Source organism: Rhinatrema bivittatum, chromosome 6, assembly GCF_901001135.1.
Source record: "Rhinatrema bivittatum chromosome 6, aRhiBiv1.1, whole genome shotgun sequence".
NCBI lineage: Eukaryota > Metazoa > Chordata > Amphibia > Gymnophiona > Rhinatrematidae > Rhinatrema > Rhinatrema bivittatum.
This window is the reverse complement of record NC_042620.1, coordinates 87,660,350-87,687,969: the sequence shown is the minus strand read 5'-3', so window position 1 is coordinate 87,687,969 and position 27,620 is coordinate 87,660,350. Positions and strand designations below refer to the sequence as shown.

At 44.7% G+C, this 27,620-nt stretch overlaps 1 protein-coding gene and 1 long non-coding RNA gene across 17 annotated transcripts in view; one reads left to right on the top strand and one right to left on the bottom strand.

Moving 5' to 3' along the window:
• BAZ2B (bromodomain adjacent to zinc finger domain 2B) overlaps positions 1-27,620 on the top strand; it is a 1,147,511-nt gene that overhangs the window by 921,306 nt on the left and 198,585 nt on the right. For all 16 annotated transcript variants that reach the window (XM_029605562.1, XM_029605561.1, XM_029605560.1 and 13 more), the window contains 2 exons: positions 14,755-15,009; positions 19,035-19,249. In XM_029605562.1, coding sequence (XP_029461422.1) covers positions 14,755-15,009; positions 19,035-19,249 — 470 coding nt within the window. The remainder of the gene's footprint in view (positions 1-14,754; positions 15,010-19,034; positions 19,250-27,620) is intronic.
• The window catches only part of LOC115093596, a 105,678-nt gene continuing 92,973 nt past the window's right edge, over positions 14,916-27,620 (bottom strand). Inside the window, exon 3 of the long non-coding RNA XR_003857347.1 lies at positions 14,916-14,995. This is a non-coding gene — a long non-coding RNA (uncharacterized LOC115093596). The remainder of the gene's footprint in view (positions 14,996-27,620) is intronic.

Here is a 27,620-nt window from a genome sequence, read left to right as displayed (position 1 = left end):
GGGGCTCCGCACCTGGAGACTTAATGGATGCTGACTTTGTTCAGAATCTTGAGCACCAAATGCAAGAATATTTTAGTATTAATCAGACTGAGGGCATGTCTCCATCGACTATATGGGAGTGTTCCAAGGCCGTGGCTCGTGGTATACTAATAGCCCATGCCACACACTGCAATAAAGAAAGAGAAGTCAAACGAAAGTCCCTGATGCATGAGCTAGATATATTAACACAGCGCCATATTGCTACCCTATCAAAGGGGATGTATATAAAAAAATCTTACAGGTTCGGGACTCGCTCAAAGCGTTGGACGATGCGGCTGTAAGTCATCATTTGTCCATTTTAAAACAGCAATTTTATGAAGGGGGCAATAAGGCAGGCAGATACTTGGCACAAAAGTTGAAAGCCGCTAGGGCGCAAACTTTAGTTGCTAAAGTACGTAATTCTGGGGGAATTTAGAAACCTCCTCAACAGGGATAAGACAATCCTTTATGGATCTATGCCACCCTATACGCCCCAGATAAATCTATTGGCAACTCTCCAATGCAAGATTACCTTGACGGGGTAGACATGCCAACACTTATGCCAGCCAATCAAGAGCTCTTAGATAAACCAATTTCAACCCTAGAAGTCCAAGGAGCCATTAAAAACTTAAAAATAGGAAAAGCCCCTGGGCTGGACAGCTTCACAGCAGCATATTATAACAAACTATCCTCCACTATGATATCGCCCCTCACAGATATGTTCTCTGCGAGGTGATGATGGTTTAGCACATGGCGCCAACACTGCTGAGATATCCGTCATAGCCAAACCTGGTAGAGATCCGGAAATTTGCGGCTGTTATCGGCCGATCATCTTGATCAACTTAGATTTGAAAATACTCGCCAGAGTCCTAGCTGCACGGCTAAACGGGGTTTTGCCCGATCTTGTGCACCCCGATCAGGTAGGATTCGTTCCACGTCGAATGGCAGCCAACAACGTTCGCAAGATAGTGGACATTATTGATACTGTCCATCATACATCCACTCTGGCAGTATTACTTTCCCTTGATGCCGAAAAGGCATTTGATTTGGTACATTGGCCATTTTTATTTGAAACGCTTCGACACATGGGGTTTGGCTCTTATTTCATTAATTGGATATTTCCTGGCGTGTAGCCAGATGGACTCAGAACGAATGGGTATAGTATCTGCGTGCTAGCAGTTGGAGACGGATCTGACGGGTGTATATATACCCCCACAGGAAGCATAGCAACTTAGTAATTTCCGTCTCCAAAGCAGTTTGGAGAGCCTGCTGATCGTGTTTTCCAAATCCACTTATTGCTGAGAGCCTATTGAATACCATTGAGCGTGTATTGCTAACCGCTTATTGCTGAGAGCCTATTGAATGCCATTGAGCGTGTACTGCTAACCGCTTATTGCTGAGAGCATATTGACTACCACTGAGCGTGTATTGCTAACCACTTATTGCTGAGAGCATATTGAATACCACTGAGCGTGTATTGCTAACCGCTTCTTGCTGAGAGCATATTGACTACCACTGAGCGTGTATTGCTAACCACTTATTGCTGAGAGCATATTGAATACCACTGAGCGTGTATTGCTAACCGCATATTGCTAAGAGCATATTGCATACAATTGAACGTGTATTCATGACCGACTATTGCTGAGAGCATATTGCATATCATTGAGCGTATCTTGTTAGCCGCATATGGCTGAGCGCTTGTTGTCTATATTGCTGCCGTATATTCTTCTTAAGCGCCTGTTCTATTACGCATATGTCGCTGCTGCATATTCTTCTTAAGCGCCTGTTCTATTACGCGTATATAGCTACCGCATATTGTTATTATTGAGCGCCTGTTGTATTAGGCGCCTATTGCTGCCGCATATTATTATTGTGCGCCTGTTGTATTCAGCGTATATTGCTGCCGCATATTATTAAGCGCCTGTTGTATTAAGCGCCTATTGCTGCCGCATATTATCATTGTGCGCCTGTTGTATTCAGCGTATATTGCTGCAGCATATTATTGAGCGCCTGTTGTACTAAGCGCATATTGCTGCCGCATATTGTTATTGTGCGCCTGTTCTCTTAAGCGTATATTGTGGCCGCTTTTCATTCAGCGCATACTTTTCAATGGAACAGAACGCCTCAGCGTCTTCAGCGGGGGCGCCGCCTGCCTCCGGCATTAAAGCCCTCGGCCTCTGCTCTGCATGCCAGCTTCGAGCCACACACAGTGAAGAGCCAGACTCCCTATGTGCCCAATGTGAGGAGGCCGTGGGACCCTCGGGCCAGGACCAGTCTCAGCCACGATTTGCTGACAGTTCCCCGGGGGCTACCCCGGATTTAGCGGGCAGTCTCGACCAATCGGGAATCCCGGGGGATCTTGTACCCCGGCGATTAGAGGCTGCTTCAATTTCCTGGGTGGATCTCTTTAAGGGGATTCATGCCTTTGTACAGATGCAAACGGCTTCCCGTCCAGGCCCTGTGGTTCTGCTGTTCCTGTTGTTCCTGCGGTTCCTGCGTCGCCCGTATGATATAGTGAGGGCAAAGGTAGCGCCGGCGCCATTTTGAAGATTGGCAATACGGCCCGCGTGCAGGAGGTCGCTCCCGGACCCCCGCTGGACTTTTGGCAAGTCTTGTGGGGGTCAGGAGGCCCCCCCCCCAAGCTGGCCAAAAGTCCCTGGGGTCCAGCGGGGGTCCGGGGGCGATCTCCAGCAGGCGTGACGTCGGGAGCCAAGAAACAAAATGGCGTCGGCGCTACCTTTGCCCTGTCACATGATAAGGGCAAAGGGCCACCGGCGCCATTTCTCAACGCAGCCGTGGCCAGAGAGAGAGAGGGAGATCACGTCGGGAACCCCCAATGGACCCCAGGTAATTTAAAACATTTTGGGGGGGTTCGGGAGGGTGGGGGATTTCTTTTAAAGGTTCGGGGTGGGTTTTAGGGTTTTTTTTGGTGTGCCGGTTTTCCCGCCCTCCCCCGATTTACGATTTTTAACGATTTTTTAAAACAAAAAAACCCGACGATAAGATTTCCCTCCCCCCCAGCCAAAATCGATCGTTAAGACGATCGATCACACGATTCACACCTCTACTGACAGGCTGTTTATCTTATTTAGTGGGCTATGTAGAAGCAAGTCAGCTTTTAAGGCTAGTCTTGCCTGTTGGATTAGGGAAGCAGTCTTTTCTTAGCCTATTTGCTAAGGGGCCGACAGGCTCCTACACTTATTTGTACCCAATCTACTAGATCTTAATCTGCTTCCGGGATGGAAACAATTCCTGTGGTTGCTATTTGGTCGTCCTTGCATTCTTTTGTGGGGCATTATTGTTTGGATGCTTTTGTGAAAAGGGGCACATCTTATGGAGCTGGTTTCCTTAGGACAGCCTTTGCTTTCCCCTGCCCTCATTAGAGAGCTTTGGTACTTCCCACCTGTAACAACCGGACTGGATTGCTGTAGCAGGATGAAATGGAAGGAGAAATTCTTACCTGTTAATTTTCTTTCCATGAATCCTGAAACACCAGTCCAGCATCCTCCTGGGAAGTTGAGCCGCCTTGACTCATATAGGATTTTGATTACTGTATCTTATGGCTAAATATTGCTAAAGATGTGAGTTTTCCTCTTTCCTTCTGCCTTCCTGGTTTTTCTCTGTCATCTTCAGTTTTGGGACAGGATGGTAATTGTTGAATGTTGTTCTCTCCAGATATGTTGGAAATTTTTTAGTAATGATTTCTAAATTTGTTCATGCAGTTTGTTTTTAGTGCTTTGTCAGGGATATTCTGAAGTTTCTCTATGCTGCATCACCTATACATAATGGTGCTGATGTCATGGAGAAAGTCTTGATGTTCTGCCTCCATCTGCTAGTAAAGGAGACATAACCCACCTGTAAGGACTGGACTGGACTAGGCTCTGGTGTAGCAGGATTCATGAAAAGAAAATTAACAGTTAAGAAAATGTCTCTTCCTTATGCTTAACTTCATTCTTTGATCAGCTAGAAAGAAGCTGTTAAGAGTATTCTCCCAGGCTAAGCAGGATGGTAGTTCTCATATGGGTGACATCATCAGATAGAGCCCTGTCACAGAACACTTTTGTCAAAGTTTCAAGAACTTTGACTGGCACACTGAGCATGCCCAGCATGCCACTAACCCTGCAGCCACCAGGGGTCCCCCTTCAGTCTCTCTTTTTCCACTCACCCGTTGCCTCGCGTTTTAGGATCTCTGTGAGAAATTTCTCACAACTTTCCTCATGGAACTATTTGAAGTTTAACTTCTTAAAAAATCCCTCATTTGGGTCCCCTGTCGTGCTTGTTCCCTCCGACGCTCGGTAAGTGTTTTTTCCGGTACTTGCGGTCTGTTTCCGGCGGCTTACCACTTCGGTACCCGACGGTCACCGACCACATGCCCGCCAAATTTTAACATGGCGACCGGGTTTTGGAAATGTCCCGAGTGTCCGAGGACCATGTCCATAATGGACCCGCATGAAGTCTGTGTTTTGTGCTTAGGCCCCTCGCACGATGTTCGTCGATGCCCTAGTTGTGCACAAATGACCCCCAAAGGCCGACGTACTCACCTGGACAAAATGGCGCAGTTTGCTTCAAAACATACTGCTCCACTAATGCCAGTTCAAGCGCCACTGACCGTGGAGGGTCCGTCGACCTCGGAGATGATTCGCCAGGAGCACCGTGGACAGGGTGACCATCCGTCACCAACTCCATTGAGAACATCGGCCTCATCATCCTTAGTGCCGGGGAAAGACCGGACCAAGCACCAAGGGAAACATTGACACCGATACCGCAGCAGCATCAACTTCCATCGAGCCGCCTGCAAAGAGGGCCCGGGGAGAGGAGGCCCCGCATACTCCTCTGGACCCGGGACCCCTAGGCATTCCCCACCGATGCAGGGCACTGAGCCTCCACAAACCCCTGTGGAGGTTCCGGTGACGCCTAGCCTGCCTCCTACCCCGATTGCTGTGCCACCCATGTCGTCTTCCCAGGAAGAATTGGATCGCATGGTCCAAGAGGCAGTGCTGAAAGCCTTATAAGACTTCCAGTCGCCACCGGCACCGGCCCCATACCAGCCCTGGAACCGGCTTCCTCAATGATATAACCTCTCCTTGAGCGCCTCGATACGCTCATCGGTGCCTTATCTACTCCTCTGCCACCAGACACGCTGGCATTGAGTAATCCATTGAGGCCTCCACAGGTCCCGATTCCAGTACTGGGTTCCTTGGAGGAGGAAGGATCGATTCCCGGCCACGTCCCTCCATGGGAACCGTTGATTCTGGCGCCCATACCAGGGCCATCAGGGCTACCGGCGTTCCCGCCCTCTCGGCTTTGGCATGCTTCCTCCATCAGGAGCTCCACTGGGAGAAGGAGAAAGTCTCTATAATCCATGGGACGATGTATCCTCAGATGTTTCATCATGGACATCCGAGGACTTGCTTTCAGAGCCTTCACTGCAAGAGGAAAGACGAAAATCTCCTCCAGAAGACCTCTCCTTTGCCAGTTTTGTCAAAGAGATGTCTGAGACTATACCTTTTACACTGGTCTTGGAGAAAGATGCTCGCCATAAAATGTTGGAGGTCTTACAATTTGTAGATGCTCCAAAAGAAATAATGGCAATACCGATACATGAAATTCTTTTGGATCTCATGACATCGCCTGTGGGAACATCCAGGTACGGTACCCCCAGTCAATAAAAAGACAGATGCTACCTACCTGGTTCAACAAGCCCCAGGTTTTCAAAAGAGTCGGCTGCCCCACCACTCTGTAGTTGTGGCATCAGCTCAGAAAAAGGCTAAACAATTGCGTCCACATTCCTCTGCTCCTCCTGGTAAGAAACAGAAAGCAATGGATGCGTTGGGATGAAGAATTTTCCAAGGGTCCATGTTTTTATCCCAGGACAAGCAGGATGCTAGTCCTCACATATGGGTGACGTCACTGACGGAGCCTTATTGCGGGAAAACGTCTGTCAAAGTTTCTAGAAACTTTTGACTGGCACTGTGAGGCTACTGAGCTTGCCCAGCTTGCCATGATATTCTCTGCCACAGGGGTCTCACTCTAGTCTTCGTTTTTCTGCGCTGCTCTCAGCATCGCGGTCATCGGAGCCTCTGAGATTTTACTCAGTTTCTGACTGAAAAGTCATTGTTTAAAAATTTTCTCTCCCTCACAGGATCTCACTTGTTTTCTCTCTCACCAGCTGGTGAGATATTTTTCAGCGTTTATATTCAAAACGCTAATACATTTTTCTCTCATTCATCGACGGCCGTCGATATCACCATAACCTCAGGCTTCAAAAAATGCTCGGCCTGTAATCGGACCATGTCGGTCACAGACCCGCATCTAGAATGCATCATCTGTTTAGGTGAAAACCACGATATTTCTTCCTGTCAGCAATGTCAGGAAATGACACCGAAAGGAAGAAAACTTCGGCAGGAAAAAATTGATTAACTTTTTCACCTGCAACTTATTCCTTCACCGTCTACTTCATCAAAATCTTCACCGGCAGCAGGTACCAAGAAAATTCTCTTGAAAAAACGTCGACCGGACGGTTCTGGGGACAAAACCTCACCAACACCGTCGACTGTATCGGTGCGATCGGAGACCGAGGTAAGGCCTAAACATAGGCATAGGCATCGTCATGCCTCGACATCGCCGTCAGTTCCCTCCCAGGAGGAACCGTCCGAAAAGCAGCTGAAACACAAACACCTCGCTGTCATTTAGGCCTCCCTCGGTGGAACCTATAATATTCTCTCCACCTCCACCGGTGCTGAGCGTTTGCCCAGTACCAGAAGACTTGACGGCATTCATCAAAGAAAGCGGTACTGCAGGAGATAAAAGAAAATCTACCGGTGACCACGCCGATGCCGGCGATATCGCCGATGCCGGTGACCTCCTCCCTGGGACGATACCGATGACTGCTTTAGTACCGGCGACGCCGCTGATGCCGGGTACACTCCCGATGCTGGGGAAATCCCCGATGCCACTCGCAGCGATGCCACTCACGACTACACCATCGATGCTGATGTCGATGCCTCCTCTTTTTTCGGAATTTACATCGATTCAGATGACGTCATCGGTTCCAGTCTTGGTGCCTATCGTTACTGCTGCACCGTCACAAAAGAAAAGTGGTACATCAACGATACCCACTAAACAGACATCAAAAACACCGATACTTTCGATGCCAAAGACTACATCAACGGTGCCACTTCCTCCTGGGGCTCCGGGATCCTCAGAAGCAGCACTATATTCTCTCTTACAAAAAAGATACCAGGATTTATTGGATTCTCTCCCAAGTGACCCACGAGAAGAGGACTCTTCTCCTGAAGACCCTTTGCCAGGGCCTTCTGGTGCTATTCCTCCACCTAAACCTGCAGTACCACAACCAAAAACTCCAGAATATGATACATGGAGTGACACTGCCTCAGACACTTCATCAGAAGCCTTTATGTCTGATCCCTCACCACCACATCCTAGAAAACAGTCTCCTCCAGAAGATCTTACTTTTACCACATTTGTGCAGGAGATGGCTGACTTTATCCCTTTCAAATTGAAATCAGAGCAAGATTCGAGACAACAGACCTTGGAAGTTTTGCAATTCGTTGACCCTCCAAAACAGGTGGTAGCAATTCCCATACATGATGTTCTCCTACAACTACAGCATCGTCTTTGGGAACATCCCTGTTCTGTCTCTCCAGTAAATAAAAGGGTGGACACCACTTACTTAGTGCATTCCACTCCTGGATATCAAAAATCACAACTACCCCACCATTCAGTAGTTGTTGAATCAGCACAGAAAAGATCTAAAAGAACAAGAGTCCACGCTACAAATCCTCCTGGAAAGTACCACAGGTTTTTGGACTCCCTGGGTCGCAAGGTCTTTCAGGGTGCAATGTTGAACTCTAGGATTTCATCCTATCAACTTTACATCACCCAATACCAAAGGAGCTTATGGAAACAAATTGAAGAATGTATTCCATCTCTTCGAAATGAATACAAGGAGGCTGCACAAACTATTGTTAACAAAGGCTTAGAAACCGGAAAACACGAAGTCAGAACTGCCTACGATGGCTTCGAGACGGCTTCAAGGGTAGCTGCATCAGGCATTAGTGCCAGAAGATGGGCTTGGCTCAAGGCCTCAGACCTTAGGCCAGAGGTCCAGGATAAATTAGTTGACCTCCCCTGCATAGGAGACAATTTATTCGGATTCAAAGTGCAGGAAGCTGTGTCTCAATTTAAAAGAGCACACAGAAACATTGAGACAACTATCCTCCTTCCCACAGGACCCCTCTGCGCATCCTACCCATAGGCCTCCACGGAAAGACACAAGACGGCCTTTCTATCGTCAAAGGAGATGTTACCCTCCTGCATCTAGACCCAGACCATCTAGAACCCAACAGAGACCACAACCACGTCAGCAAAGGGCTGCTAGGCCACAACCTGCTTCACAAACTGGTCCTGCTGCGGGTTTTTGAAAATTCACCCAGAGAACTCAGCCTATCTTCAAATCCTTGACCAGAACTCCCAGTTGGTGGCAGATTATCCAAATTTTACAACAATTAGATACCAATAACAGACCAACAGGTTCTCTCTATAATATCTCGAGGATACCAACTGAATTTCCTTTCAATTCCCACAGATTTTCCACCGACTCTAATTCATCTCAACGAAAATCACATACTTCAGTTACAGGTAGAATTATCCACCCTTCTGAAAGCCAGGGCTGTAGAACCAGTGCCCCGATCTCAGCAGGGCAGAGGATTCTACTCCCGCTATTTCCTCATTCCAAAGAAAATCGGAGGCATGTGTCCCATCCTAGACCTCAGAAATCTCAACAAATTTCTGAAGAAAGAAAAGTTCAGGATGGTCTCTCTAGGCACCATGCTTCCACTTCTTCTCAAAAATGAGATTGGCTTTGTTCTCTGGATCTTCAAGACGCTTATGCTCCCATTCCAATATTCCCTCCTCATCGCAAGTACCTGCGCTTCATGGTGGGTCATCAGCATTTCCAATACAGAGTACTACCATTCGGACTTGCCTCTGCTCCCAGAGTATTCACAAAATGTCTGGCAGTAATAGCAGCACCTTTACACAAGCAAGGTGTCCACGTCTTCCCATATCTAGATGACTGGCTCATCAGAAGTCAATCTCAAGATGGAGCTCTGTCTTCTCTCAATCACACCATCATGGTACTCCACTCCACGGGTTTTCTCATCAATTACCAAAAGTCCCATCTTACTCCATCTCAACTACTCCACTTCATAGAAGCAGAATTGAACACAATCCTCTCAAAAGCTTTTCTACCCGAGGATCGAGCAGAAACACTATCCTTATTGGCAAACTCGATTCACTCAAAGAATCAAGTAACAGCTCATCAGTTTCTAACCATACTAGGCCATATGGCCTCCACAGTCCATGTCACTCCTATGGCAAGGCTAGCCATGAGAATAACTCAATGGACTTTAAGATCACAATGGATCCAAGCCATTCAACCACTGTCCTCTTCAATCCAAGTAACCCACCAGCTACGTTCCTCTCTACTTTGGTGGGTGAACAAGGACAACTTGCGCAGGGGCCTACCCTTCCAACAACCCATCCCACAGATAACTTTAACTACAGATGCATCCACCTTGGGTTGGGGAGCTCACATACACAATCTCCAAACCCAGGGTACTTGGACGGAACTTGAAGCAACATTTCAAATCAATTTCCTAGAACTTTGAGCTATACGTTATGCACTGCATGTGTTTAAGGACTGCCTTTCACACAAAACTGTTCTTATCCAAACGGACAACACAGTGGCCATGTGGTATATCAACAAAAAATGAGGTATGGGCTCGTATCTCCTTTGTCAAGAAGCTGCACAGATTTGGGACTGGGCCCTGAACCACTCAATCTCCCTCAGGGCCACCTATCTGGTAGGCATTCACAATGTAGTGACGGATCGACTCAGTCGCCAGTTCCAACCACACGAATGTTCCCTGGATCCCTCAGTAGTGACCAGAATTTTTCAACGTTGGGGCAACCAACAATAGACCTCTTTGCGTCACATCTGAATCACAAAGTGGACTGATTCTGTTCTCTACACACACAGAAGAACCAGCCAGCCAAGGACGCCTTTGCTCGCCCTTGGTACTCATGCCTTCTATACGTGTATCCTCCAATACCGCTCATAACCAAAACTCTAGTGAAGCTACAACAAGACAAGGGGACCATGATCCTCATAGCCCCATATTGGCCTCGACAGGTATGGTTTCCCACACTTCTAGACCTCTCAGTCAGGGATCCAATTCGTCTAGGAGTAGCTCCCACTCTCATAACTCAGGATCAGGGTCGGTTGCACCATCCCAACCTTCAATCCCTATCCCTGACAGCATGGATGTTGAAAGCTTGATTTTACAACCACTCAATTTTACAACCACTTGATTTTACAACCACTCAATCTTTCAACCAATGTATCTCAAGTGCTTATAGCTTCACGAAAGAACTATTCTTCGAAATGAAAGAGATTCACTTTGTGATGCAGACAAAAGAATATTGATCCTTTCACTTGCCCCACTACTTCTCTACTAGACTACTTATACCATCTTTCAGAATCTGGTCTCCAGACTTCATCTGTAAGGGTACATTTAAGTGCAATCTCAGCTTACCATAACAAGATGGGCGATGCACCAATATCCACACAACCTCTCGTCAGTAGATTTATGAGAGGTTTAACTCAACTTAAACCACCAATTCGGCCACCAGTCACAGAATGGGACCTGAATCTGGTTTTAACAAGACTCATGTGTTCTCCTTTTGAATCCATAGATTCCTGTGATCTTAAATTTCTCACATGGAAGACTATCTTCCTCATAGCCATTACATCAGCTAGAAGGGTTAGTGAGTTACAAGCACTTTTCACATACTCACCCTATACAAAATTCCTACATGACAGAGTGGTTGTCCGCACACATCCGAAATTCCTTTCCAAGGTAGTTACGGAATTCCACTTGAACCAATCCATAGTTTTACCCACATTCTCACCAAGGGGAACGTGCCTTACATACTTTGGACTGTAAGCGTGAGCTATCTTTCTACTTAAACCGCACTGCACTCCACAGGAAATCCAATCAACCTTTTGTTTCCTATGATCCAAACAAACCGGGTAAAGCAGTGGGTAAACATACTCTATCCAATTGGCTAGCAGATTGCATACAGTTTTGCTATGAAAAAGCAGGCCTTCCTCTCCAAGGGCGAGTAAAGGCAAATTCAGTAAGAGCAATGTCAACCTCAGTAGCACACTATCGTTCAGTGCCAATTCTTGAGATATGTAAAGCAGCAACATGGAGTTCTCTCCACACCTTTGCAGCTCATTACTGTTTGGACAAACAAGGATGACAAGATTCAGCCTATGGACAATCTGTCTTAAAGAACTTGTTTCCAGTTTAATCCCAACTCCTTCTACATCTATCCTGCTGTAATCTTCGGCTGACTCAGTTTCAACAACAATACTTCTCTGTTGCTTCTCTATGAAATGACTCAGCCTCTAGCTCACTAATCACCCATATGTGAGGACCAGCATCCTGCTTGTCCTGGGATAAAGCAAAATTGCTTACCTTGTAATAGGTGTTATCCCAGAACAGCAGGATGTAGTCCTCACAGAACTCACCCGCCACCCCGCGGAGTTGGGGCACATTTCTTCTTATTATTATTTTATTTTTGCTAAAGCTTATTTCTACATACAAGACTAGAGTGAGACCCCTGTGGCAGAGAATATCATGGCATGCTGGGCATGCTCAGTAGCCTCACAGTGCCAATCAAAAGTTTCTAGAAACTTTGACAGAAGTTTTCCCGCAATAAGGCTCCGTCAGTGACATCACCCATATGTGAGGACTACATCCTGCTGTCCTGGGATAACACCTATTACAAGGTAAGCAATTTTGCTAAATCACAAATTGCAGCATATCAACTATACATGACCCAATATAATAGAAATCTCTGGAAACAAGTCCAGGAGATTGCGGAGACAGTACCACAGCAACAACAAGAAGCCTTGTCCTCCATCCTACAAAAAAGGAAGGTAAGCAGGTAAACATGAAGTCAGAGCTGCCTATGATTCTTTTGAAACAGCATCCAGAGTCTTGGCAACGGTCATTAGTGCTAGATGCTGGGCCTGGCTTAAGGCCTCAGGCCTACGCCTGGAAGTGCAGGACAAACTGGCAGATCTACCCTGTACTGGAGACAACCCGTTCGGGGATAAGATCCAGGACGCAGTGGCCCAGTTAAAGGACCATCATGAGACCCCTGCGCCAGTTGTCAACTGTCTCCCCAGATGTTTCCTCCGTAGCCCACAGGGCCAAGCGTAGAGAACCCAAGAAACAATTCTACAGGCCACGCAGATATTACCCTCTTGCATCCCGTGCATGACCGGCTCGGGCACCTCAGATGGGACATGCACATCAAATTAGAACATCTAGACCACAGCCAGCTCCACAAGCTGGCCCCGCATCTGGATTTTGACTCTTTTCCAGAGAGCAGCAGCCATATTCCAGTAGGGGGCCGCCTGTACCACTTTGCAACAAATTGGCATCCAATCACCACAGACCAGTGGGTTCTGTCCATCGTAATTTATTTTATTTATTTATTTAAGGGTTTTGTATACCGTCATTCGTGGAACCCATCACGATGGTTTTACATCATACAAAGATCATAAAACAATAGTCAAAATAAAATGATAGTTAAAATACATTAATGATTCTAATATAAAATAAAATTAATTAATAAAACAATGAATAAAAGAAAATAAAATTGCATTTCCTCGTACTAGCTACTCCTTTTCTTTAGATGATCTGCATAGGCCTGCTCGAAGAGCCATGTCTTTAATGCTTTCTTAAAAGCTTTAAACTCTGATTTTAGAAGCAATTCGACCGGCATTGCGTTCCAGATAGACGGTAACCCACGGTTACCATCTACATTTTTCAAAAATACTCCCAGCCTTCCCACCTATTCCATCCTGGAGCTGGGACAACCACACAGGGAAACTCTAGTCAGAGCTTTCAACCCTTCTGTGGGTTAGAGTCGTGGAACCGGTTCCACCGAATCAGTAGAGAAAAGGGTTCTACTCCAGATATTTCCTAATTCCAAAAAAGACCGGCGGCCTCCGGCCTATTCTGGACCTCCGTACCTTGAGTACATTTCTTCGCAAGGAACAGTTCAGGATGGTATCCCTGGGCACCATGCTTCCTCTACTTCAACAAGGGGATTGGCTCTGCTCTCTGGACCTGCAAGACGCATTCGCCCAAATTGCGATATCCCCGCCTCATTGCAAATATCTGCGATTTGTGGTGGGCCGCAGTCACTATCAATACAAAGTACTACCATTTGGCCTAGCCTCGGCGCCTCGAGTCTTTACGAAGTGCCTGGCAGTCGTGGCTGCGCAGTTACACAGCAGAGGCGTATATGTTTTTCCATACTTGGACGACTGGCTCATAAAAAGCCAGTCAAAACAAGGAGCCCTTGACTCTCTCGGTCTCACCATAAGGCTTCTAAACTCATTGGCATTTCTAATAAATTACCCCACATCCCAATTGACACGTCTCATCTTCTCTCCTATATAGGAGCAGACCTAGACATGACACTGTCCAGAGCATTCTTACCCAACGACCGTGCGATTATGCTGTCCAACCTTGCCAGCTTTATCCACCATCGAAAAAGAGCCTCAGCTGGCCAGCTACTCAGGTTGCTCGGCCACATGGCATCAACAGTCCATGTCACCTGGCACGCCTGCCCATTGGGTCCATTGGGTCACTCTCAATGCACGCCTGGCCATGAGAGTGACCCAATGGACTCTGAAATCCCAGTGGCGACAAGCTACTCAGCTGCTGTCATTCCTGGTACACATAACCAGCCAGCTTCGTCTGTCCTTTGCCTGGTAACGCTGTGTAAAAAAAAAAAAAAGTTTTAAAAAGATAGTAAAGGGCCTATGACCTGTTTCTCTCCCTTCTCCCACAAAACTTCATATATGGCTCTGTCGGATCATGCACCCTCCCCCCCAATCCTTTCTTATATGTAACAAAGATTTTCTGGAGTCAGCTGGTGGCTCCTCCCCTCAAACCTTTCCCTGGATCTATTAATATTATAACATTGTGCCACACCTGGACCCCTCCCTGCAGTCTTAATGTGCCATGCCATTTCCTCCCAGACCCTCCCCCGAAACACAAAAATCCCTTCCAGGAGCAGGATATGAACTTATGCACACCCAGCACTTTAGCGCAGCTTCTGTCACACCTTGAATATGCTCTGTGCTTTCTCTGACCAATTGCAGATGTTTCTGAAGTAAGCAGAATATCTTTGCATGTCTGAAAAGCGATAATGCATATTGAAGCCAATGTAGTTTGCAACACCCAAAAGCAACCCAACACCATTTCCGCTCCTACCCACCACCTCATCCACTCCCCAGAGTGTATGAAGGGGTTTAATCTAGATTGCTTAAATGCATGGGGCTTCTCGGCAGCATTTTTCAAACTCAGGATATGATTATTTTTTAATTACCAGAGTCAGTGAATACATTTTATTAGAAATATTTCAAAGTTCTGTGAATCAATAAACCTCTTGATGTTTGAAGTTGCAGTAAGAAGTTATACAATTTAGTATCTTTATTGCTACTAGTTATTTTTGCATTAATATAAAACATGCAATATAATTACATTTGAAAGACCTCCCAAATGTTTAAACTCTTGAAATGAAACACACAATATTTCAGTGTTTTTTCTCTTTCATTTTCAGCCTTTGCCAGAATTGCCTCGAATTCCTGGACTTATTCTCTCTGGAAATACATTTTCAGATTGTCTTATGGTAGTCCAATTTCTCCGTAACTTTGGTAGAGTTCTTGGCTTTGATGTGAATATTCATGTCCCTAATTTGAGTGTCCTTCAAGAAGGATTGCTAAATATGGGGGACAGCCTGGGTGAAGTGCAAGACTTGCTTGTGAGGCTTCTTTCAGCTGCTGTATGTGATCCAGGGCTCCCTGCAGGATATAAGGTATCAAAACTGTTTAACTTTAAACAATGGGATCAATGTAATGAGTATCAATGTTAATATGTTTTTTGCGTGATCCAATCCAATGTGGCCTGTCAATAATTTTTATATATTGGACAAAATTAGTGGCTGTCTTATGCAGCTCATTTGGGCACAGTTTGACATATGGAAAATGCTCTTAGATTACACAAAAATTTATATTGTTGTATAATCTTTAATGTAGTCAATTATTTAAAATATGTATAGCCTGCTTATAACAAATTTATTGTGCTAAGCAGATGATAAATCATAAATTCATATAAATATGCAAAGCTGACTATCTGTTTAAAAGGATACCATCTATCTCCTTCCAGCCTAGAACCACTCTTTATTAAATCTTCTTCTTTAAGGCCTTCTTTACCGAAATGGAAACCTTTCTTTACCGAAAGGTTTCCATTTCAGTTTTATTTTATTTTTCCTTTCCTTTCCTTTTGCTTTTTTTTTTTTTTTACTAGTAGATGGAAAGGGCTGCATTAAAAATAAACTGCAATTTCTTAGCAGTACAGGAATGAAAAGGCTCTTACGATTCCATATTGCTCCATAGAAGAGTATTAGCGCTCTTATGGGGGCCCTATGTACTAAGAGTGTATTAAGAAATATGTGCTAAAAACTAAGAGGATGATAGTAAAAAAGGGTCTAACTACAGAGTTAGTAAACTAGATTCCCAAGGTGAAAATGTCACCTTGGCAGTGATTTTTAGCTGCTCTACATCTGGGTGATCCTGGGACAGGGTTAGTCAAGGGAACAGAAGTTAGCTGTTGCTGATTTTAGTGCTAGCCAGCTAACATTAAGTACAGCTATTGCAGGCTTAAGTCTAGCTGGCTGTGTTTTAACAAGCTAAAATTAAGCAGAATCTAGCTTCCTTAGTTGTAGCTATCTTAACCACTCTACCCCATCATGAAAATCACTTTCTAAGTGCATATTTCTTAGCATACATTTAAAAAAAAATCAGATGTATTACATATTTTCTAACCTAATAATATGCATCGTATACATGTGCCATGAAAATGCGTAGTAACACAGGAAAATCTTACACTAACCATAAATAATTTGCACTGTGAATAGCATACTTAGTAGTACATAGACCCCTTTTTCCTCCATTCCAGCCGACCCTAAGTAAAAGGGCCAATTAGTCTGGGGGAACACTCCTTCCAACTTCTGATGCCCCTTGAGAAGACCCCTCCAAGCACCCACACATGCCAACATCGGGCAGTGAGAAGTGTCCTAAATTGTTGGAGGGAACATCCTCACTCAGTTGATGATTAAGAGGCCACTCTTAATCCAGAGGGAAAATGGTGCTTTGTGACTTTAGAGGTGGGATCTGGAGTGACTTGGTGAGCATGGCACTTGGAGGAAGGGTGCTTGACTTGGAAGGTTAGGGGAATATGAAACATAGAACATGATAGCAGATAAAGACAATACTGCCTCTCTAGTCTGTCACCCACATCTCCTGAGTCTGAAGTGACTTGGTTGGGGGGAGGGGGGGAATCAAGAAATCTGGAGTGACTTGGAAAGGGGGTGTTTGAATTGGAGGTATAAGGGGATCTGACATAACTCATGGTGGGGGCAGAGAAGCCCTGTATTTAAACTCCTTCCCCCCAACTCATGCCCATGATAAATCCTATGTAGCCTGTGCTAACTGGGCTCACATCTCCTGGCTACTTATTAAAGGCTGCAGGGGACCGCACACATTATGGCAATGTTAAATTTGCCATGTTCTGTTTATCACAGCCATTTAAATTCATTCATGATTTATATCTCAGCATGGTAGATATTGTGTTAAACTGAGGTTTATCATGTGTTAAACCTGGTAACTAATACAGATTGGTACAAGGGTAAGTCAGTAAGTAAGTCACAGCTCTCTCTACTAAGGTAATAAAACATATATCTGTAATGTTGTCATATTCCATAGATGGCAGCACCTTAGAAGTGCTTATGTACATAAATAGTTATTTAAACTGTGCATGCATAGGGGCTGTGTACACAAGGAAAATGGCTGCCGTGTTGACAGATTGTACGGTCGAAGAACAACGTGCTGTTGTCTGATTTTTATGGGCTAAGGGCTTAGTGGCAAAAGACATTCATAAAGAAATGTATCCAGTATATGGAGAGAAATGTCTCTCGCGTAAAGCAATTTATAACTGGACCGATAAATTTGCACAAGGACGTGCCAACGTGAACAACAAAACCAGACCTGGTCAACCTGTAGAAATTGCGACAGAGGCAACTGTGAAGCAGGTTGAAGAGATGGTTCGCGCAAACCGGAGGGTAACAATTGACGAAGTTGCCAAAGAAATTGGGTGTTCTCACGGATTAGCATATTCCTTTGTGCACGGTGCATTGAACTTTCGCAAAGTCTGTGCAAGATGGGTTCCCAAACAGCTGACCGAAGACAATAAGTACAACCGGATGGGTATCTGTTTGGAAAATCTCTTCCGTTATGCAAACGAAGGTGAATCAATGATGGCACGTATTGTTACTGGTGACGAGTCATGGGTGCACCACTATCAACCAGAAGCGAAACGCGATTCCATGCAGTGGAAGCATCCACTATCACCGACACCGAGAAAGTTCAAGCTTGTGCCTTCTGCAAGAAAGGTGATGTTGACTGTGTTTTGGGACCGAGATGGGATACTCTTAACCAGTTTTCAGAAGCATGGTGAATCTGTTAATTCGGCTTCCTACTGTGCTACTCTATTAAAGCTTAAAGGAGCTATTCGTAGAAAACGCCCAGATCTGGAAAAAAGAGGAGTGCTGATTCTTCACGATAATGCCAGATCACACACTTCGAATGAGACTCGTCAGACAATTGCGAACCTGCACTGGGAAGTTCTTGAACATCCACCATACAGTCCGGATTTGGCACCCAGCGATTTTCACTTGTTTGGCAAACTGAAAAGCCATCTCGGTGGTAAACATTTCACCAGCGATGAAGAAGTGGAACAAGAGGTGAAGCGTTGGTTACGATGCCAGCCAAAAGACTTTTATGTAGAAGGTTTTGACGGACTTTTCAAACGCTGGGACAAATGTATAAATGTTCGCGGCAATTACGTTGAAAAGTAGTTGGTTTTTCCAGAAAAACTGTTTGTGACTATATTCTGTATATTTCACAATAAATATTTCATCTTTTGCATTTAAATAAATTTCATGAATATTAATCCCATGTATGTTTGTGACTTACTTACTGACTTACCCTCGTATATATACCCCTCAAATATTAGTTAAACAAAATTTCAAGCACCCTGAATTAGTATCTATGGATAGTTCAGAAATGTAATTTCACTTTAGATGTCCAGTCGCGTTCTGGTAGCAGTGCTGGTAGCTTATACTTGCTATCAGAGCAATGCTGGATGTTGCTGGGAGCAGCCATAGCATACTGTGATCCTGGCAGCTGGACCAGGTTTCGAGAAGTATGGGGCGGGAGAGGAGTGGGCTTTCAAATGTAATTTTTGCCAACCGGGGGCAGGGTTTGAGGCTGGTGATGAGAATTAGGGATTTGTAAGTGTTAAAGTTTTACTAGGAGGGCACTGGGAGCACTTTATTGTTACTTAAGTGGCAGACAACTTTTAGGCCTGCTCTGAGGCTGTCCCAAAGTTATCCAGCTAACAGTCAGCCGAAATAACTGGATAACTTTCCTCTGCCTGAAAACACCCCCAAAACACTTCTCCTTTATCCAGCTAAATTGTAGCCAGATAATGAGCTATCCATCTAAAATTTAGCCAAATATGTGCCCCAAATATTCAGAAATCGGCATCTGGCCAGATAACTCACAAGCTAAATACCTTTGAATATTGGTTCCAATATCTGTCAGAAATTTAAAATGAATTGTCAAGCTATGATTATTTTTGTCACAATATAAAATCCAGATTAAAAAAAAAAGCATTTTGCCTTTGTTCTAAATTTTTATTCTTTTGTTTACACTAGGTTCATGCTATTCATAAAATAAGTTTATTTAGACAAAACTTTGAACAACTTTTGTCATTGTTTAGGCAAAAACAGCTCTTGGAGAACATTTGATGAACATTGGTATCAACCGGGATAATGTTTCTGAGATTCTGCAGATTTTTATGGAAGCCTACTATGGACAAACTGATCTTACAGAAAGTCTAAAGACAAAAGCTTTTCAGGCACATAGCCCAGCTGAGAAAGCATCTGTGCTCGCTTTTCTTGTTAATGAGTTAGCGTGTAGCAAAAGTGTGATCAGGTAAGTTGTTCATAATATTGACTCATTCATGTACACCTACTGTATAGTTGCAACAATTTTTATTATTTATTTATTTTATTTATTTATTTAAAATCTTTTCTATACCGTCGCTAAGTTATATACCATCGCAACGGTTTACATGTAGGCACATATTTAATGTAGGTAAAAGTGTACTATAGTACATTCTAACAGGTGCCGTCAAAGGTTTGGTTACAGTATATCATTAGACAAAATAATTTTTAGAGAAGTGGGTCATGACCGAGTGTACTGAAAGTACTTTTACGGGTAAATTTATCATACATAGTGTTATCAATATGCTAGTTGTGATGTGGGGTTCATAGACTACTCTACTGTATTGTCCTAATTACTGTGTGTCGGTGCTTATCTGCTTATTCCTGAGTAATTTCTATTCTCCCGTCTCCTTGTAAAATGCCTGTTTAAAAAGCCATGTTTTTAAACTTTTCTTAAATGCCTTGAGATCACTTTGTAATCTGATCTCTGGAGGCATTGTGTTCCAAATTGTGGGTCCTGCTAATGATAAGGCCCTTTCCCTCACTTGGGTTAGTCTTGCTGTTTTAACTGAAGGGATGGTTAGGAGTGCTTTATTTGCTGATCGAAGATTTCTGTGTGGGACATGTACCCGTAATGCTGTGTTTAGCCAGTCTGATTTCTCATCATGAATTAGTTTATGGATGGTACATAGGGTTTTGTATTTAATTCTGTGTTCAATCGGTAACCAATGTAGTTCCGCTAGGGTTTCGGTTATGTGGTCCCTCCTCCTTTTTCCGGTTAGTATTCTAGCTGCTGTGTTCTGAAGTATTTGAAGTGGTCTTAACGTAGTATTTGGTAGTCCTAGCAGCAGGGCATTACAGTAATCCGTGCTGGAGAAAATTAGTGCCTGTAGAATTCTTCGGCAATCATTTTGAGTTAGTAGTGGTTTTAGCTTTTCTGAGTCCCATGAGTTTTGCATATCCTTCCTTTACTTTTAGTGATATGTGCTGTTTTAGATTGATTTCAGGGTCCATTATTATTCCAAGGTTACGTACTTTTCCAGCTAGTTCAATTTTCTGGTTGTCATTGAGGATTATTGTGGTTTTGGCTGATTTCAGTATTTTTCCGTTCTAGGTGTAGAAATTCTGTTTTATCAATATTAATAACAAGTTCCATTTGTGTCAGTAGTTGTTTTATAATGCTTAGGTACATGTAATAAATTCTATCAATTTATTACAAATCTAAAGAAACAAGATGCAATCCTACCCTATCCCCATTTTACACCACCGCTACTCCTCTCAATCAATATCACCATTTCAATTCTCAAACCGACCAGTCAAATCCCTCATTTCCATCATGGCCTCACCTCTCTCTCAACTGCTAGGACTCACTTTTTTCACACTTTCATTGTTTAATGCTCAATAGAGATGTGAATCGTGTCCTCGATCGTCTTAACGATCGATTTCGGCTGGGAGGGGGAGGGAATCGTATTGTTGCCGTTTGGGTGTGTAAACTATCGTGAAAAATCGTTAAAATCGTGAGCAGGCACACTAAACCCCCTAAAACCCACCCCGACCCTTTAAATTAAATCCCCCACCCTCCCGAACCCCCCCCCAAATGCTTTAAATTACCTGGGGATCCGGCGGTGGTCCAGAACGGCGGCGGTCCGGAACGGTCCCCTCAATAGAATCGTGTTGTCTTCAGCCGGCGCCATTTTTCAAAATGGCCGCCGCAAAATGGCGGCGGCCAAGGACAAAAACGATTCGACGGAGGAGGTCGTTCCGGACCCCCGCTGGACTTTTGGCAAGTCTTGTGGGGGTCAGGAGGCCCCCCAAGCTGGCCAAAAGTTTCCTGGGAGTCCAGCGGGGTTCCGGGAGCGATTTCTTGCCGCGAATCGTTTTCGTACGGAAAATGGCGCCGGCAGGAGATCGAGTGCAGGAGGTCGTTCAGCGGCGGTCCGGAACCCCCGCTGAACGACCTCCTGCAGTCGATCTCCTGCCGGCGCCATTTTCCGTACGAAAACGATTCGCGGCAAGAAATCGCTCCCGGAACCCCGCTGGACTCCCAGGAAACTTTTGGCCAGCTTGGGGGGGCCTCCTGACCCCCACAAGACTTGCCAAAAGTCCAGTGGGGGTCCGCAACGACCTCCTCCGTCGAATCGTTTTTGTCTATGGCCGCCGCCATTTTGCGGCGGCCATTTTGAAAAATGGCGCCGGCTGAAGACAACACGATTCTATTGAGGGGGCCGTTCCGGACCGCCGCCGTTCTGGACCACCGCCGGATCCCCAGGTAATTTAAAGCATTGGGGGGGGGGGGGTTCGGGAGGGTGGGGGATTTAATTTAAAGGGTCAGGGGTGGGTTTTAGGGGGTTTTAGTGTGCCGGTTTTCCTGCCCTCCCCCTTCCCCCGATTTACGATTTTTTAACGATAAATCGGGGGAATTGGTATTGTATCGTGGCCCTAACGATTTTTTGACGATTTAAAATATATCGGACGATATTTTAAATCGTCAAAAAACGATTCACATCCCTAATGCTCAATCCTTAACAAAAAAAACCCACATTCTCAACGACCATCTCAACGACTCTAATCCAGACATCTGTGCTATTACAGAGACCTGGCTCAGAAACTCTGACATCGCCATCATAAATCAATTACCTACTCACAGCTATGACATTTTCTCTATCCCCAGACAGAAAAAAAGAGGAGGTGGTCTTCTGCTAGCAGCAAAAAAAAACCTCAACCTCTCTAACCACCCAATCAAGATTTCTCCCTCCAAATTAGAACTAGGCTTTATCAAATCTAATCAGCTCCAAATCCTTTTAGTCTATGCCCCCCCCCCCCCCCGGACTGCTGGAATCGAACTTCTCTCCGCTCATAGAAGCCATCACGAAATATATAAACACGGATTCCCCTGCTATGATCCTGGGAGACTTCAACCTCCATGTTGATGCTACTCCTCCCTCAGCCAATTGCGAAGCCTTTCTTACCACCCTTAGAGCCATGGGTTTTGAACAAATCATAGACAAACCTACACACAAAGCTGGCCACACATTGGACCTCCTCTTCATCAACTCCGGTATTTCATATTCTTCCCCCCCTGACTGCACCCCAGTCCCATGGTCAGACCATGCTCTTGTATCCACCTCTCTGACAATTAATACATGCTCTAAACAACCGCAATCCTATTCTACCATCCACTTCCGGAAATCATGCCCTTCTGACACCCTCATCGAACACTTATCTAAAGAATTCTCAAACTTGGACATAACCAACCCTAATGCAGCTATACTCTCTTGGCAGAACATCACGGAGGGTATAGCCAATAAACTATGTCCAGCAGCTGTAAGAACAATCAACCCGGATCAGAAAGCAAAACAACCTTGGTTCTCACCAGAACTTAAAAAGTCTAAACGAGACCTTAGACTTAAGGAACGCCAATGGCACAAAGCTCCCAGCTCCACTACCTTATCCATATACAAAGACCAGCTCCACCGATATAGAAACCTCATACTACGATCAAAAAAAATCTTCTTCGCCAGCAGAATCCATGAGTTCCAATTTAACGCAAAAGCTCTCTTCACATATGTCTCAAAACTCACGAAAACCAATGCCCCAGCTATACCAGAGGAAGAGGCACAAAGCAAAGCAGAAGAACTTGCTTTTTACTTTCAAAAAAAAATAACAAACACCTTAGCACTGCTGCCCCCTAACACTTCCACACAACAGACTTCTGCTGCCAAACCAACCATCATTGGAGCCAAATTTGATACCTTCGAACCCATCTCATCTAAGGAGATCGAAACCCTCCTAAAGAAACTGAAACCATCAAGCCACCCTTCAGGCAATATACCTACAAAACTCCTCCTTCATATCCCAGAAACCATAGCCAGTCCCTTGGCAGACATCATAAACTGCACCTTATCTCAAGGAATATATCCTGACTTTCTAAAATCTGCATCACTCAAACCTCTTCTGAAGAAACCCAACCTAGACTCTCAAGATCTCTCTAATTTCCGCCCAATTTCCAACCTTCCTTTTGTTGCAAAAATCACTGAAAAATTGGTCAATTCCCAACTCTCGGATTTCCTAGTCGATCATAATATTCTCTATCCTAATCAATATGGGTTTCGCAAATCCTACAGCACAGAAACCCTCCTCCTCTCCCTTACGGATCACATCATCTTAGGACTAGACAAAGGTCAAGCATTTCTGTTAGCTCTTTTGACATCTCGGCAGCATTTGATACGGTGAATCACTCCACTCTGCTAAGCCGTCTCTCAGACATCGGTATTTCAGGCTCTGTACACAGATGGTTTAATTCATTCCTAAGCAACAGAACCTACAAAGTCAAAATTAACAACAAAGAATCATCCAGTATTAAATCTTCAGTAGGAGTTCCTCAAGGATCCTCCTTATCCCCCACCCTATTTAACATCTACCTCCTCCCCCTCTGTCAACTGCTTACCAACCTAAGATTAACACATTATCTCTACGCAGATGATGTTCAGATATTAATCCCCATAAAAGAGTCACTCTCAAAGACTCTACTATACTGGGAAAATTGCCTTCAATCCATTAACCAACTCCTCAACAATCTGAATCTAGTCCTAAATACGTCCAAGACCGAACTACTCATCATCTCAACCGACCATTCAGACTCCTCGCTTCAGCTCCCTCATACAATCCAAATCTCTCATGCTAGAGACCTCGGAGTAATCCTTGACAATCGCTTAAATTTAAAGAAATCCATTAACAACACGATAAAGGACGGCTTCTACAAACTGCAAGTCCTAAAAAGGCTCAAACCCCTCCTGTTTTTCCATGACTTCAGGACAGTCCTCCAAGCCACGCTCTTTGCCAAGATTGACTACTGCAACTCACTCCTTCTGGGGCTTCCACTCTCCTCCACAAAACCATTACAGATGCTCCAGAATGCAGCAGCTAGAGTCTTGTCTAATATAAACCGCAGAGATCACATCTCCCCCATCTTAAAGAACCTACATTGGCTGCCAATAAATTATAGAATCTTACACAAATCCCTCATCATAATCCACAAAACGATCCACAAACAATACCCGTTGGATCTCCAGTTCCCCCTCAAACTCCACTCCTCATCCAGACCCATCAGAGAATCATACAAAGGATATCTCCATGTGCCTCCTAACAAAACTTCACGCCACTCCACAACCAAAGAACGAGCATTCTCGATAGCAGGACCCACTATCTGGAACAATTTACCGCCGGACCTCAGGCAGGAACCCTGTCTACAAACATTTCGAAAAAAACTTAAAACCTGGCTATTTAGCCAAGCTTTCCCTTAATCTTTTCACTTTAGAAACTCTACATCTCAAGCCTTCCTGACAACTTACATAGCGAAACCCTTTAATCACAATGGTTATCTCTCTGTCCTTCTTTCTTCTATTCCCAAGTTTGATCTCCTTGTTATTTGTAACTTTTTTACCTCCTCTGATTATTTTACTGTTAAACGGTTGATAAGAATGTTTACCCCTTCGTTCCATGTAAACCGATTTGATATGACACCCGTCATGAAGGTCGGTATATAAAAGAATTAAATAAATAAATAAAATAAATGTTAGCTAGATTTAATGTTTTCTCTATTGTGTCATCTATAGGTAGAATTAGTTGGATATCATCAGCATAAATGTAATGTATAATTCCTAGTCCTGCCAGTAAGTGGCATAATGGCAGCATGTATATGTTAAAAAGGGTCGCAGACAGGGCTGATCCCTGCGGAACCCCTGTTTTGAGGTTGATTTTTTCTGATAATGTGTTATTGATCTGAACTTGGAAAAACCTGTTTTTTAGATATGAGCTGAACCAGTTTAATGTTTTGCCTTGTAGTCCGATTTCTTCTAGTCCATTTAGTAGTATTTTGTGGTTAACTGTGTCGAAGGCTGCTGATAGGTCGAGCATTATTAGAATATAGTGTTTACCGCTATCAAAGCCTCTTAGAATGTTATCTGTTAGAGGAGCAATGTCTCAGTGCTGTAGTGTTTTCGAAATCCGTGTTGTGATGGATACAGTATGTTGTTGTCATCTAGGTGTTCAGCTAGCTGTTTCTGTACTGTTTTCTCAATTAGTTTAGCTAATAAGGGAAGATTTGATACTGGCCTGTAGTTGTTCAGGATAAGGGCATCACTGTTTTTTTCTTAATGATTGGTTTATCATTGCTCCTTTCAGTATATCTGGCATTGTTCCTTCTTCAAGGGATAGGTTTATGATTTTAGTCAGTGTATGGGTGAACATTTTCCTAGCGTGTAGACAGATGAATTCAGGATGACTGGGTTTATGCTCCTCTGCCAGCAGATGGAGAAGGAGCAAGCTGACATCACAGTATATATAGCCCTGCAATGACCCCCACCTGCCAGTATTCTCTGTCCGCAGCAGATGATGGACGTGCATCTCCCTATGGGGATTTCTTCGAGTTTTTTGGAAGGAGAATTTTAAATCTAATTTAAAGATAAAAAAAGCCTCACTCTCCTGCAGTGATACCTAGAGGTCCCTCCCCCAGTTGAGAATTCCTGAGGTGATTTCCGTGGTCCCTCAGAGGTATACCTTGGGTCCTGTGGCTGGTTTTGCCAGCGTGGACTTAGCTGCTTGAGCGGCTGAAAGGCAGCAGTAACAGCTATTGTCCTCTCCCCCCGCAGCCGGAGACTGTCTCTGTGCTCAGCTAGGTAAGGCTGAGCTCCGGTAAGTTAAAAAAAAATAAAATATATATATATATATATATATATATTTATTTATTTACTTTTTAATATACAGAGGCTTAGCGGGAGGTTTTACTGTACAGAGTTTCCTTCTCCCGTCTGGTCTCCGAGCTCAGTGCACTGTTGCGACATTTGTCCCACTCTGTGGGAGGTTGAAGGATGGTGGGTAACCTGGCGGGTTGAGCAGCCTCTGTAGGCTAGGCCCCACTCCGAGGTCTTTTGCTGTGTGCAGTATGGTAGGCCGCAATGGCTTTTTGCACACTTTTGGAGGCTGCCTTCTACTGGATTATCGGTCTGGCGTATGCATCTCGGTGTGCGCCCAGTTTTTGGGCACATAGTACAGCCTTTAATTTTGAGCGCCCATATTAAGTGCCGCCTTGTGGCCGCGCGCTTCCATCAGCACTCAAGTGGCACTGTGTGCTTGAATTTTTTGTGCACCCTCATTTTGGTCACCTGAGTGAGCGCCTAGGTGTGCGTGTATAAGTCTTGGATGCCTAATTTTTGAACGCATGGTTGAGTGCTGAGGGGTATGTACACAGGTATTAGACTCATAATTTTGGGGCACCTAGTTGAGCACATATATAAAAAAAAAAAGGCAGAAAGCAGCTAGACGCACACCTCCTGCCACCACTCAGCACATTGTCTGTACCTAAGAAACCTAAGTGCCTTATTTTTGCACTGCCTGTTCTTTTCAGGTGTTTCCTTCCTAGAATGTTTGCTACTTTGTGCCAGCGCTGCTTGGAGGCTCAGAGTGTTTTGTCTTCCTCTGTTTTTGGCTAAGCCTAGTTTTTCCCAGCTGGATGTGATCTGGTTGAAGACATCCCAGGTGGGGTGCCTGAACTTGGCCCTCCTCTAACTATTCCTCAGCATGCGAAGGTGGTTCAGTAAGTAGTCCTCAGATGCCTCTCAGTCTGGATGGCAGTAGGTCCTCTGGATGGAGCTCATGCTGGCTTGAAGGATGACGTCAGTCCTGCCTCTCTTGAGGATGGGAAACCACACCCCCACCCCGAGATTGGAGCCGTATAGAACCTTGTGACTGTTCCTTCATAGAAGTGTTTTTTCCCAGACCTTGCTGATGTTTGGAGTTTCTGGGGCAGACTCTGTTTTCTGAGCCAAGGAGAAATCCAAGATTGGATTCCCTTGCATAAAGTCTTTAGTTTTTTCCCGTGATGGAAGCTATTCTAGAATTGATTGAATTTGAATGTGGTGCCCCAGAGGCTATTTCCAAAGGGGTCAGATTTTGGAAGGCCTGTGTCCTCTGAATTCAGTGGTGAGAGAGCGCATCCGTTTTCTGAAGGTAGATGCACTTGTGTGTGCATTCTCCAAGCGGACTACTATTCCCATGAAAGAGGGAAAGGCCTTGATGGATGCTCATGTTAGCAAGATTGAGACTATCCTTGAGCAGGGTTTGAAGCTGGCAGTGACCTTGCATCGCTTCATGTTTTTCCTTGGTGACTCGGGTTGTTTGCTTTTCTCCCAGCAGTTGCTGTCTCTTTCATAAATCCTAGCTCTGTTATGGTACCAGCTGCTGCCTTTTTTGGCTGAAGCTGGATGTGCCTTGGTCCACACCATGTCCAGAGGGGTGACGTCGATTGTGGCAGCCAGGTGCCAGTTTTGGTTGAGAAATTGGTCTGCTGATACGCGACCTCC